This window comes from Mus pahari, chromosome 6 (assembly GCF_900095145.1).
Source record: "Mus pahari chromosome 6, PAHARI_EIJ_v1.1, whole genome shotgun sequence".
NCBI lineage: Eukaryota > Metazoa > Chordata > Mammalia > Rodentia > Muridae > Mus > Mus pahari.
Window position 1 is genome coordinate 59,784,110 of NC_034595.1, and position 15,227 is coordinate 59,799,336.

A 15,227-nucleotide genomic window follows, 5' to 3' on the forward strand; every position below is an offset into this window, starting at 1 on the left:
CCCATCATCCTCCGCCTCTTTTCCTTCGCCCCGCCCACGTCAGGTTTCGAAATGCTCTCTGGGTGCGCCAGGAACCCGGCCTATTCTTATTGGTCTCTCGACTTCCCTGCTCCCATTGGCTGTTTCTGCAAACGTGACGGCTGTTGTGCGTTGTGATTGGCTAGAGTCCATAGCGTCATCGGCTGTCAGGAGGTGGGATGAAGAAAGTCGGTGTGAGCGAGGCCGGGTTGGAGGAGGGGTTCAGGCCTGTCCTCCCCAGCGGCTGGGGCAGCAACAACGCCGGCCGCCGCCGCCGCCCCTGGGACGCGGAGGAGGAGGAGTGACTGGAGGTGTAGGAGGAGGAGGTGGGCCTGGGGAGCGGGATGTCCAGCCCTACGACTTGTTGGTGAATGCTGAGGAGAGTCGCGGTTGCTGCAGTCTGTGCCACCGGGAGGAAGTTGCGGTGTGAGGCCGGGCGGGAGCTCACGGCTCTGGGGCGAATCGAAGCACGGGGTCTGTGCGAAGAATCAGCGAAACCCTTTCCTACGCTGACCATGCCTGGAAGAAACAAGGCGAAGTCCACCTGCAGTTGCCCGGACCTGCAGCCCAATGGACAGGACTTGGGCGAGAGCGGCCGGGTTGCCCGTCTAGGAGCGGATGAATCTGAGGAGGAGGGACGGTCTTTCAGTAATGTCGGGGACCCTGAGATCATCAAGTCTCCCAGCGATCCCAAGCAGTACCGGTGAGGGAGGAGGCTCGGACTGGGGAGAACAGGGTGCGGGCTTCGGTTGGTGCTGTAGTGACTTCTGGTCTCCATGTCTCCCGGATGAGCAACAGGGTGTTACTACTTCCCATCCCAAATGTGTGTTTGGGTGAGGCGGCAAGGACAGTTTGGAGTAGACCAGGCTTAACTCAGAGATATGCTTACCTCTGCCTCTCAAATGCTGGGATTAAAGGTGCACGCCGCCACTGCCCGGCTAATTTTGACTTTCATTGAAGCAAGAATTAAAGGTTTCCGTGAGGAAAACAGGATGAATGGTAAAGGGGAGGAGGGCTGTTCGTTACAAGGAAAGCTTGACAGTTAGTGATCTGAATTTTGGTGGAGAGAATATTTGAGATGTGTGTGTTACTTTTTGTTCTGTCTCAATCCAAAGATGTATGAGTCCCTTAAGTAAAGAGAGGTAAAACGGAGTGAAAATTACGAAGAGGATGGTGTGGTTTTAATAAAAGAACTTCTTTAATCCCAGAACTCGGGAGGCAGAGGCAGGCGGATTTCTGAGTTCGAGGCCAGCCTGGTCTACAGAGTGAGTTCCAGGACAGCCAGGGCTACACAGAGAAACCCTGTCTCGAAAAACCTAAAAACAAAACAAAACAAAACACCTAAAATAAATAAATAAATAAATAAATAAATAAAATAAAAGAACTTTACAGCACCCTTTTCGTAAGTATCACTCCTGTTTACCTCTCTTAGCTAGCCTTAACCATGGGTAGCTAGCCACAACTAGAATGGCTAGCTAGATAACTTCTTCCAAAACGTATTAGAGAGATCTTGGGCCTCAGTTGTATGAATGGTAGGCTTGTAAGATCCCATCTTATACAATGTTTCAATCATCTGTAATGAATGAATGAATGAATGGTGACTCAATCCCCCACCTGAATAAACTTAAGAGTTACTTTGTTTCATAAAATATCTTGTATTTGAAATAGTTTCTATTATCTTACAACTTTGTTTTCCTGGTTGAGGACATTGAAACTCACTCAGATTTAGACAGCTAAATCGTATTGGAGCTTGTATGAAACTAGCCATCTGACCCCAAAGCCAGTGTAGTATGTGCTGGCATTTTATGAGGTTCTTACTCATGCTGAGTTAGAAGCCTGCAGGTCCAAACTTATAAACCTGCAGTGTGTTAAAAGAAGGAAAGAATTCTAGAGATCATCTTTTTCCATTTCCCCCCCACTTCTGTTTTACAAACAACTGTCACTCAGGTCCAAAAAGCAGTGACATAATCCCAGCTTCAAGATTTAGTTTCCCTTTTTGAAATTATTCCCTTTTTGTATAATTTTTGTCAGGGTCAAGATATCTTTATAAACTAGGGATATAACTTTTCTTGTCAAAGATGTAGTTGTAACCTGTAAGTGAGCAAGTTGAAGGTAACAACATTGGTTGGTTTCAGCCTCCCAGGTTAAAATTTCAGTACAGGTGTTGGTGGTTTGTTTGTTTGTTGTTTGTTTGTTTATTCGTTTGTTGTTCTGTCCATACAAAGTTACCTAATAATAGCTAAGTGTCAGATACTGTTCTGATTGCTTTAGATATAGATTCTTTGACCTTATTTTTTGCTAATTGTTTAACAAATACTAAATGTATGTGTCAGGTCCCAAACTAGCATTTCTGCACCTTGGTTAAATATACTGCAACAAATAACATTTTATCCAGGGTGGCATACAAAGATGATTAAATTTACAGTGGGAGGATTCAGATATTTAAAAAGTTAAAATGAGACTAGGGTGTGGCAATCCCAGTGCTGGAGAGGTGGCAGAAGGAGAACATCAGAAGTCAGAGACATCCTTGGCAGAAGGAGAACATCAGAAGTCAGAGACATCCTTGATTATATAGCTTGGACTACATAAAACCCTGCTTCAAAAAACAACTTGGGGAAGGGGAAGCAAAATGAGGCACCTAACATTATGGGATTCCTAATGGAAGTATGTATGTCAGTTTAGATTAAAGAATAAAGTAGGAAGTGATAAACAGAAGGCCTAGATAGCTTTTTCCAAAAATGTATGAGAAGACTTGGACCTCAACTGGTTGAATGGGTGCTTGTAAGATCCTTTCTAATCTTCAGTGTTCCAGTCATCTGTAATGAATGGTGACTCAAACCCTGCCTGAATGAAGTTCTGAGCTTGGTATAAGGAAGACTTAAAAAAAAAAAAAAAGAGAGAGAGATAATGCAACTGGATGTATGGAATGTATGCAGTGGTATCCAACTTTAATTCCAGTTCTCAGGAGGCCGAGGCAGGCAATCCCTGAGTAGGAGGCAAGCCTGGGCTACAGGTTGAGTTCCAGGAAAGCCAGGGCCATACATAGAAACCCTATCTCAAAAATAAATAAAAACAAACAAATAAATAAAAAACAATCTCCCCCAAGCCCCCAGAAATTCAACAACAACAAAGACAATGTTTAAAAGTTACTTTGAGTAAATTGTTTTATTTATGTTAGCTGGCCTTTGTTAAATCACCATCTTCCCTTTATTATTATTTTTTTATGTACTCAAGTTTCAAATTGACACCCTTTCCATCCTCCTCCCCAGACACTTACTAGCTTTTGCTGGATTGAAACTCACTATGTAGACTAGGCTGATCCTAGAACTAGATTTTTTTTTTTTTAAAAAAAGATCTATTTATGTATATAGGTACACTGTAGTTGTCTTCAGACACACCAGAAGAGGGCATCAGATCTCATTACAGATGGTTGTGAGCCACCATGTGGTTGCTGGGAATTGAACTCAGGACCTCTGGAAGAGCAGTCAGTGCTCTTAACTGCTGAGCTATCTCTCCAGCCCCAGAACTAGATCTTTAAAGTCTGTGAATTTTGTGTCCAGAAACAAACGTATCAAGTGTCTGTAGCCTCTAGAACGAAATAACATTTCTAATACTTGCATGTAGATGTTGACTTGTGCGACACCTTTCTAGCCCAAACGGATTATTTCCATTGTATTTCTGTAGCTTTGTCCTTGATCTGTTATAGGGCACAGCCATCACATTAAGTGTTTTGAGTATGTGGATGAGCACCAGACCTGTTCAGAGGAGTATTATGGTGGAATAATGCTGTCAAAGACCTATCAGCCTGCATTTATTAAGAGTGCAGAGTTTTATTTCTGTCTGTATATAATTTGTATTTAGCCTTTTTTGAAATGTTAATAATACCTCCAGGACTCCTTCAGGATTACACTTATTTACTTAGTATTTATTATGTGCATGTGTGAATTGCAAGAGTGGGAAGTTCAGGACAGCTTACAGGAGTCAGTGAGTGCTGGGGATTGAGCTCAGACTATTGTGCATGATGGCAAGTGGTTTTACCCACTGAGCAAACTTAACAGCCCATGTTAAGCTTTTTAGGTGGTTGCTTAAATACCAGGTAAGTGTTAATGGACAAAGCTACAGAAACACAATGGAATTTGGCTAGAAAGGTGTCGCACAAGTCAACATTTTACTCAAATCTTTATTGGTTTGGATAGACGCTCTAGATGGATGGTGACAGTTTTCTTTCTAACAGTGAGTGCACAGTGCTGGGAAGTTTAGGTTGACTGTAACAAGGGTGAAAGGCTTTGTTGTCCAATCTCTTTGTCTATATTTCTATGGGGGATGGAAAACAAACATGAAAAGGCAGTCCCTTCTAATCTAAATGTTGCTCACACTGTTAGAAGTAAGAACCACATTTATTTTTGTATATATGACAGGGAAGGAAGGCAGTGCATGTACCTCAGTGTGTGTGTGTGTGTGTGTGTGTGTGTGTGTGTGTGTGTGTGTGTGTGTGTGTATGTGTAGAGACCAGAGGACAACTTGCAGAGTTGGTTCTGTCCTTCCATCTTGTGGGTTCTGGGGGTTGCTCTCAGCCCAGGAGGCTGGTCAGGCTCAACATGTACCTTCACTATCTGAGCCAGCCTGCTGGCCTGGCTATTGTAATAAGTTCTCAGTATACTTATAGGAGGTGAAGCATTGATTATGCTGTTTACTGTTACATACCATTGAACAGAAAGGGCACAATCCAACAACTGCATTGAGGACACTAATGTCTGCTAACTTCCTAGTTTATAAGTAGGTGACTTGGTCAGTAGCAGAAACCATAGACAAATCCAAATCATTAGAAAGCAGACATATGTCAAAATTAAGAGAAAATTTCATTTTGTATTGAATGGTAAGAACATAAGAATATGTATATACATATATATATGTATATATATGCATACATGCATACATACACACATATATGTATATATATGTATATATAGTTTTTAAAATTAAAATCCAATGCCTAATAAGTGCTTCATTGAATATTTAAGGGATTAATTTTCTTTTTATGTGTACATACAGATAAATGGTACAGTCATAGGCCCTTAGAGTTACAAAATAAATCATTGTGTAATTACTTGTATTAAAGTTTAGGAACTTTGAAACACTCAATTTCTTGGTCTGATACCTGACTCCAATCCCCTTAAAATTTTTATTTTAGATTAAAATTTTATGTGTATGACTGTTTTACCTGAATGTATGTATGTGGATTCTATGTATGCCCGGTGTCCTTAGAGGTCAGAAGAGAGCATAATGTGGGCGGTGTTGTCTGGAGTGGTAACCAGGAGCAGATACTGAAATGGGGTAAAGCATGGTGGCTTCGGTCTCTGTGAATTTTGTTTCTAGTCTAAGCTATGTGACCTTGAGCAAGTTAATCTCTCTCAGGCTCAGGACCTTGAAGAGACATAGCTCAACAATCCTAAGCAATTGAAATAGAAACTGAACAGTCAGGAAGATTCAAAAGGAAAACTTAAATGTAGACCCACTGAAAGAGAACACTTTAGCAAGGAGTGATTGTCAGTAATCCTGATTACTTGGTACTGTACAGTGACAGAAGATTGAAGTCTTTTAGAGACGTAAGAAATCCTGGTGAAAATACTTTCAGAGGAATGAGGAGGAGGCAGAGGCCATGTTGCTTTGCTTTAATTATGGATGGGAAGCATGACAGTTTAGGTCACCAGGTAGATAGTTTTCAAGATTTTTAAAAGTCAGTCAGTAGGGCTGGAGAGATGGCTAAGTGATTAAGAGCACTAACTGCTCTTCCAGAGGTCCTGAGTTCAATTCCCAGCAACAACATGGTGGCTTACAACCATCTGTAATGGGATCTGATGCCCTTTTCTGGTGTGTCTGAAAACAGCTACAGTGTACTCATATACATAAAATAAAATCTTTAAAAAAAAAAAAGTCAGTCAGTCTGTCTGTCTGTCTACCTGTCTACCCACTTACCGAGTTTCATATATTCCAAGTTGGCCTTAAGCTCAATGTGTAACCCAAGACTTGAACTTCTGAGTTTCCTACCTCTATCTCTCAAGTGCTAGGATTATAGGCATATGCTCTGACACCCAGTTTATGCAGGGCTGGGGCTCAAACCCAGAGCCTTGTGAGTGCCAAACACTCTACCAACTGAGCTATACTCCCAGCCTACGAAGAAGATTGAACCAATTGCTTTTAATTTTTTTATATGTATGGGTATTTTACCTGCATGCCTGAATGTATATTTGTGCACCACTTGGTACCCACCAAGGTGGAAGAAGGTTGCTTCAGATCTCCTGGAACTGCAGTTACAGACAGTTGTGAACTACCATAAGGGTGATGGGAATTGAATTCAGCTCTCTGGAGTAAGCAGCCAGTGCTCTTTAACTGCTGAACCATCTCTATCCCAAGAAGAACGTCGTTTAAAGTGGAAGGGCTGAGAACGTTTAGGATAAGGCCTTGTCTAGAGTAGAGGGGTAACTGTTTCAGAGTGGAATAGATGCCATACTTAGTGCTTAAAGAGTTTGAAGGTGAAGAGAACCCTCAGATGGTTGGGAAATAACAAGATCCATAATATCTATGGAAAAATTGGTTTTGAGGGGATAGAAAAATCTCCTGGGAAGTGGAGAAAGGAGTGGGTAAACTGGAAATCCCCCTCTCTCCTTTCCTCCTCTCCTCCCTCTCTCCTTTCTTCCCTCCCTCCCTCCCTCCCCCTCTCTTTCTTTTCTCTCTTTTTTTCTTTTCCTTCCCCCCCCCCTTTTTTTTTAAAGCCAGGGATTCCCTGTGTAGCTCTGACTGCTAGAACTTACTCTGTAGACCAGGCTGGCCTCAAACTCACAGAGATTCTCCTGCCTCTGCCTTCTGAGTGCTGAGATTAAAGGCATGTGTTGTAACACCTGGATTCTTCTTCTTCTTTTTTTTTTTTAAACTTAAATTTAAAAAAAAATTATGTGGTTGAGTGTTTTGTATGTGCATATGTCTGTGTGCCATGTGCATGCCTGGTGCTCACAGAGGCCAGAAGAATGCTGGGTCTTCTGGAACTGGGGTTCAAGGCAGTTCTGAGCTGCATGTGGGTGCTAGGAATCTAATTCATCTCCTCTGGAAGCAGCAAGTGCTCTTATCCACTGAGCCATCTTTCCAGCCCTTCAATTTCCTTTTCGCTGTTCCCCTACTAACTCAATAAGTGATTGTAGGCTAAAACTTCATGAACACAGAAACCCTTTCTGCTTTAGTCACTGTGTGCCTAGCACATTGAAGATTCTTTAATACCATTTAGAGATTGTGTGAATGCATGACTGCTAGGCATTTTTGTAGAACTCTTAGTAATATTTTCCCCAGAAATTCCTTAGATTAAATTTTTATTTGGCTAATTTCTAAAACATGCCTTTATTTCCTACAAAACAAATGTAAATAGGCAAGTTACAAAACAAGTAGTACAGATTATAAGAAATAATAACCCATGGCAATATTGTGCATCAAATTTATTGAAGCTTGTGTTTAGCTTATAAGAAGTACTTAAATATTAACTATTTATGTATAAAGTTACTAAGTGATATTTGTATCAGGTTATTGTTTGGTATTATTTAGTCTTTGCTGACCTGGAACTCACTGTGTAACCCAGGCTGGTCTTTACCTTATGACTCTTCTTGCTGCTGGGCTTACGACTGTGATAAGCAGCTGGCAGCATGGTTTTTGAGTACTAGAAAGTTGCCAACTGTCCTCATCCCTGACTGTAAAGGGTCATGTAATGGTGCAGTTCTACAGTGAGGATAATTCAGGCCAGAAAAAGAAGTACTTCTTTGTTTCTTTTTTTCTTTCCTTCCTTCCTTCCTTTTTTCCTTTTAGTTTTGAGGCTGAGTCTAGAGTTGCTATGTAAACCAGGCTGACTTTGAAGTAATGGCAGTATGCCTGAATGCTGGAGTTAGAGGTGTGAGTCACTACCCATGGAGGTTGTGTTTTATGTGTTGACACAGGAAAATGTCTTATAATTTATTGTTGAGTTACAACTAATGGTCAAATAAAACATTACATGATTTTACTTTTAAAAGGAAAAACCTACTAAAACAGCACCTCTATTCTTAACCTAAAATACATTTTTTTGTTTAAATGTATATAGAAAAGAAAGGACTTTTGTATTTTTTTTATTTTTAGTAAGTAAAAGATGTTAAATAACAATAAATATAAATATGTGGTCATTGTAGGAAATTTAGAGAAAAGTTTAAAGTTTTCCAGAATGATTATATTTATAATTAACCAGTAAGTAACGTTTGTGTGTATTTTCTATGCATTTATAATATATCTTTTGGGCTGGAGAATGTATTTAAGTCTAAGCATGCATGGGTTTTACCTTGACACGGTATCTCACCAAACCAAAAGCTGGATGATTTTTGGCTAGGTTGGCTAGCAAGTGACTTTCCCTGGAATTGCTTGTCTCTGACCTCCATTGTTGGGGTCACAGGCATGTGTAAACATGCCTGGCTTTTTATGTGAGTACTGGGGATTTGAACTCATAGCCTCATGCTTATATAGGATGAGGCTTACCCACTGTTAATCTTTTCTGCCAGTATTATTTCACTTAATTTATGATGCTTTAATCATCTTAAATTAATAGTCAACAATCCTCTTTCTATTCTTTTTTATATTCTGAGGTTTCAGTTACATTTGCCAGCTGAAGTCCAAAACTAAGTAGAATTGGCAGAAATAACTTGTCATAAAGTTGTATACCATTTAGAGTATCATGATGAAATCCATACCTTTGTGTTGTCTACTGTGTAAGATGTGGATCATCATTCGTTCAGCACTGTTCTCCCTTGGTAGCGTAGTCTTGGTTATCAGATATGCAGACTTGATAGCAAGCCTTGGATAAGGGCACCGCTGTATAGTACAGTTTTTCCATTTCTTTAATACGTGGGACATTTATTTGTGTGTGCTGGGGATAGGTGTGGTTCAGCATGCTTTGGTATGTGTGTGGTTCAGTTCTTCCATCATGTGGCTCCTGAGGATTGAGCCGAGGTCATCAGGCTTTGGCAGTAGGCGCCTTTATTCTCTGAGCCATCTCACTGGCCTCTTGATTGTTTTCTTTATAGCTTCTGGATTTAATGTGTGGTTGAGTGTACAATTTCTTCTCTCATAATACATTTTTTCTGAAATAGTTTTAAAACATTCTTTTTAGCTCTCTATAATACACATATTTAGTATATATAAATATATGCTATCTTATCACAAAGTGCTGGGTTAAGATGCCTGAACATCTATATCTTTTTCTTCTCCTATTGTCTAATCAGGTACAGATGACTGCTTCATTTGAGACTTCAAAGTTTTGGGTATATTTTTTAGATGCATTTAATATGTATATTTTATATATATAAAATTTGCTATTCATTGATCTTTACAAAACCAGCTATTAGATTTTATTTGATAGTATGCACAGATTAAGTACCTATAATGTGTCAGGACCCCTTTTTAAATTGAAAATTCATATAATATTCTGATCATCCTTTCCCCTCCCCCATCTCCCAGATCCTCCTCCACCTCCTCATCTATCTGTTGCTGTGGTGAGACACCATGACCACAGCAACTCTTATAAAGAAAACATATAATTGGGGCTTGCTTACAGTGTCAGAGGTGTAGTCCATTATAATCATGTTGGAGAGCATGGCAGCAAGGGAGAGGAAATACTGGAGAAGTAGCTGAAAGGTCTGCATCCAGGTCCACAGGCATCAGGAAGAGAGAGCCACTGGGCTTGATTTGGCCTTTGAAAACTTTCAGGCCCACCCCTAGTGACACACTTCCTCCAACAAAGCCACACCTTCTAATCCTTTTCAATAGTGCTACTCCCTACCTATTGATCAAGTATTCAAGCCTATGGGCCTATGGGGGCCATTCTCATTCAATCACCACAATTAATAATTGAGCATATCCCAAGCCTTTCTGTACATTTTATGTGTTGATCTGGAAATTAGACTTTTTTTTTGGCATTGGGGGAAATTCATACATTATCATATATTTACATCTGTAGTTTTTTCATAACTTTATTTGAAAGATTTATGATCTGTTAATGGCATCTTCTGCTTCCCAAATTTTGTGATTTTTATTCCCAAATACAAAACATAACCACTAGCTGTTCTTTATTATTTAAATATGATTTTGATATGATAGGGAGACAAATCCACATTTTTCCTTTTCTGTCTGCGTGGATGCACATGCTGTGGAGAGCAGAGGGAAACCTTGGGATGCCAGTCCTTGTCTCTGGTTGGTCTGGTACAAAGCCTCTTGTTGCTACTGAGTCTGACAGGCTAGTGGCACACAAGCTCCTGGGAGTCTCTGCCTTCTGCCTCGCCATAGAAGCACTAGGATTACAGACTCGGGAGATCTAGACTCCATCCTCACATCACACGTGTGTGTGTGTGTGTGTGTGTGTGGTGTTTTACCCACTGAGCCATCTCCCTAGCAGACAGTACCTTTTGAACCTCCAGGCTTGGCTAAAAAGTGTTTTGTTTCAGAGGCTTTCTCAGACTGTATCCTAGGATCTTTCAAGAATATTCTGTGTTTACTTGCCATTCTTAGTTTGATGACCTTGTTATTATTACCAAACACTGTGGTCTTACACTTTTTTCTTGTAATGTAGCATGATGTCTGACACAGAGTTGTTAAATAGGTGTTTATTGAGTGAGTGCATAAAAGAGTAAAAAATAAAGAATAAATGGGAGAAGGCTATTATAGACATCTGGCCATAAAATGATAAAATAGTTTTACTAAATAAGAGTAATTTTTCTACAGGGCTACAAGTCTGTGGGATTTTTTTTTTTAAAGAGATAAAGCCCCTTTATTTCTCAAAAGCAGTTTTGGAAATCTGTACAGTGTCAAATGCATTTTGTAGAGGCAAAGTTGTAAGCTTATATTTGTGTGGTGTGCTTTGTGCTGACCTAGCAAGGCTGCTTTGGAGATGAAGAGCTGTCTTCTCAGGCTGTCTTCTATTTTGGTAGAATGGACTAATGATAATTTCTTTTCTTTTTTTTTTTTTTTTTTGGTTTTTTGAGATAGGGTTTCTCTGTGTAGCCCTGGCTGTCCTGAAACTCACTTTGTAGACCAGGCTGGCCTCGAACTCAGAAATCCACCTGCCTCTGCCTCCCAAGTGCTGGGATTAAAGGTGTGTGCCACCACCACCCGGCTCTAATGATAATTTCTAAACAAAAGGACTGGAAGAGGTGGTTGGTCATGTGCTTCTAAATTTTTAAAAAATTGATTATTCATTAGTTGAGACAGGTGCCTTCTATGCTGTGTGTTCCAGGCTGTCTTGAAACTCAGGAACTGATGATCCTCTGCCTCAGTCTCCCCAGTACCAGGATAGCAGGCATGAACATAAGCACTGGGGTACCATCACTGTCCATTAATGTACACATGGCTTTTATTTGGAGTCCTCAGGGTTGGAGCTAGTACCTTCCTTTCTCATAGCAAGCAGATGCTCTAGAGCTACTCTGAACACCAGCTCCAACCCTATAAACTTGTACTCTGAATATGTAAATATTCTTTATGATTAAAAACTCAAAGAATATAAACAAGACAAAGTGTGTCTCTTCATTTCTTTCTAGCTAAAACTAATTTTGCTTTCAAGGTTCCTTCCCCAGATCCACCAATTTGATCAATTACAACTGTGATAATTTTTCCTGGCTTGTGGAGGATTCAGTCTGAGCCCATCAGTGGCTGCTTGAAACCAAGAATAGTACCAAACCTATGTATGTTATACATACACATACAATTGAATGCCTTTTCTATGTTTACTCTTAGTAAAATAAGAGTAGTATTTGCAGTTTGAGGTCACAATTTCATGGCTACAAGATTTGCTCTTACTGTAGCTCTCTTGGGCTACTTAAGCTTTTTTTTTTTTTTTTTTTACAGGAGACACACTTCATGGCTTCTCTTTGGTTATCCAGAATTAGCATTTCCTGTCCTAAGCTTTGGAGGCCAGTGTTCAGTGATTCAAGTTTACTTTTGAACATAAGCACTGGGTACCATTGATGGCCATCTGCTAAAACTGATAGCTGTTGCTGGATATGCGCCTTGAATCTCAGCACGCTGGAGGCGGAGTCAGGCAGAACTCAGGCTGGCCTACATAATGAGTTCTAGGACAGCAAGGGCTATGTAGATAAACCCTGTCTCAAAAACCCAAATCAAACTAAACTAAAGCCAAAAGAACATCAGAAACCTGACAGCTACTAATTGATTAAGATTGTGTGTGTGTGTGTGTGTGTGTGTGTGTGTAATATACAAATGTATATTTATAACTCAGGATAAATAATCATTATCTTAATGAAATCTTTATTCATGCCCTGACTGGATGGAATGGTGCACAATTTAAAAATTTAATTCATATATTCACACCATGGTTGAGTGTGAATAACTGAAACTTGGGGTAAATGGGGTACTTACGTAGTAGCCAGTGTGTTTATTACACATAATGTGGGATCTTCTTACCGAGTAGTTGAATCAAAATGCTTTGTGTGTTTTTTCCCTCCAGATACATCAAATTACAGAATGGCTTGCAGGCACTTTTGATTTCAGATCTAAGTAATGTAGAGGGTAAAACAGGAAATGCAACAGATGAAGAGGAGGAGGAGGAGGAAGAGGAAGATGATGATGATGATGATGACGACGACGATGATGATGACGAAGACTCTGGAGCTGAGATACAAGATGATGATGAAGAAGGTTTTGATGATGAAGAGGAATTTGATGATGATGATGATGAACATGATGATGATGATCTTGAGAATGAGGAAAACGAACTGGAAGAGTTGGAAGAGAGGGTAGAAGCCAGAAAGAAAACTACTGAGAAACAGGTGTGAGTCATGTCTATATTGTCTTTCTCATTTGGGAACTCCTTGGGGGTAATGATTGAACTTGCGTTTTATTTCTTAGTAGTAAAAGGAAGTATATAGCTATCTTTTGATTTTTTTTTTTTAAGCCAGTGATTATTCTATATAAAGATTTTATTTTGAAAACAACTTGTTCTGGTTATAAAAGTGACTTATAGAAACTAAAGAAAACAAAAAGAAATGTAAAAAATCACTCTTTAAAGGTAAAAATGGCAATAATTGAGTGTATTTGTATTATGTACATTATATGCTTTTAAAAATATGAGGAGGTGAGACTCTGTATAATTCTTAGCTGAGGCTAGAGGAATAAGAGCAATATCATCCTTGAAGATGGGGGGAAAGAAAGGAGAACAAGGCCAGTCAATATCTTCACTTGGCCCCGAGTGCTAAGTTACTGCGCCGGTAGTTCCCATGGAGGGAATTGAACTTGATCTCACCTGTGCGAAGTGTCAACACTGGGATAAATAAGTAATCAGGGGAGTTTAAGTGAGAGAGTTGAACTTAAGCATCATTGAATTGATATGTGAGTCTCGATAGGGAGATTTTCCTTAATATATCTTTTCTATATCAGAGGGTAGGTAACATTTTGGAGATATTATAGTAGAACTGACCAGAAAATATTTGTTAAAGTTGGTTTCTTTCTTGATTTGTTTTATTTATTTATTTTTTTGAGATAGTGTGATGTAGCCTAGGCTAGTCTTGAACTTTGTGTAGCTGGATGACTTTGAACTCCTGATCTCTAGACCAGTAGTTCTCCGCCTTCCTAATACTGTGACCCTCATGTTGTGGTGACCCTCCCCCATCATAAAACTAATTTTGTTGCTGCTACTTTATAATTGTAATTTTTGTACTGTTATGAATCATAATGTAAATATCTTTGGAGATAGGGATTTGCCAAAAGGGTCATGACCCACAGATTGAGAACCGCTGCTCCAGACTCCGCTTCCCAAGTGCTGGGATTACAAGCATGAAAAGCATGCTCAACTTAAAGTTGAATACCAGTCCATCAGCATGGTATAGTCTTAATATATAGGATTTATTGCTAGATTATTAATTAAGATCACAAAAGAATACTTGAAAGTGGTTAGCCCGTGGGGCTGACTGATAGCTCAGTGGATAGCGGTGCTTGCTATGCATGTTTGGGGGCCTGAATTTGATCTTTGGGACTCACACAGCAGAGAGAAGCCACTTCTGAAAGGTCTCTGACCTCCATATGCACACACACTTGTACTCAACATATCCCATGCATACACCTCCTTCTCCTCATTTTTAGAGATGGGAATCTCACTCGGTTGTTCAGGCTGGTCTCCAAGTCTTAGGTTCAGGTGGTACTGCCAGTAGCTGGGACTACAGACATGCCCCACTGTGCTTGGCTTCAATAATTCACTTAAATGAATTCTTTGAGATTCCCTCCCCCTCTTCCTCTTTTTAATCTTCCTCCTCCTCTTCCTCCTCCTCCTCTTCCTCCTCCTCTTTCTTCAGTATTATGAGACAGAATTTTACTATATAGTCCTGGCTGGCCTAAAATGTGCTGTGTAGACCAGGCTGACCTTGAACTCACAGAGAGACACCTCTGCCTTCAGAGTGCTGGGATTAAAGATGTGCTCCACCACTCCCAGTCTCATTTTTTTTTTTCCCTTTAAGAAAGGCTGTACCAGTTTTTTTTTTAACCAAAATTTTGGGTAGATTGAGCTATGTTTTTAGGAAGCTTGTGTGTGTGTGTGTGTGTNTGTGTGTGTGTGTGTGTGTGTGTGTGTGTGTGTGTGTGTGTGAGAGAGAGAGAGAGAGAGAGAGAGAGAGAGAGAGAGAGAGTGAGTCAGATAGTAGGCCAAGTTGTGTTCGCTTGGAAAACTTCAGAGGTGAAACTTAAGACACTGAATAAATTTGTATATATGCCACTTGGTAGACAATTCTAAAGTTTTGTTTTTGTTTTTGTTTTTGTTTTTTATAGGCAAATTGGGAGTTAATACGATTATTTCTTTTTTTTTCTTTTTTCTTTTTTTTGGTTTTTCGAGACAGGGTTTTCTCTGTATAGTCCTGGTTATCCTGGAACTCACTCTGTAGGCCAGGCTGGCCTCGAACTCAGAAAACCGCCTGCCTCTGCCTCCCAAGAATAGGATTATTTCTAATTTGTAATGGAACAGTAATATGATGGAGAAATCACAGACGTTCTAAGATGCACCTGAGTTCTAGCTCTAGGTCTGTCACTGGCTTCTGGGGGATCTTATGCTGCCTGGCTCTCTTTCTTCCACGCCCACCTTTAAGGTCACACAATTGTGAGCTCTAGCTTAGCTCCTAAAATGACAGTATTATTAAATCTTAGATTCTTAC

At 40.0% G+C, this 15,227-nt stretch overlaps 1 protein-coding gene across 2 annotated transcripts in view; it reads left to right on the forward strand.

The window, feature by feature from the left end:
* Positions 1-211: 211 nt before the first annotated feature.
* Nrdc (nardilysin convertase) overlaps positions 212-15,227 on the forward strand; it is a 60,981-nt gene continuing 45,965 nt past the window's right edge. For both annotated transcript variants that reach the window (XM_021199757.2, XM_021199758.2), the window contains exons 1-2: positions 212-721; positions 12,539-12,860. In XM_021199757.2, coding sequence (XP_021055416.1) covers positions 390-721; positions 12,539-12,860 — 654 coding nt within the window. In that variant the 5' untranslated portion in view covers positions 212-389. The remainder of the gene's footprint in view (positions 722-12,538; positions 12,861-15,227) is intronic.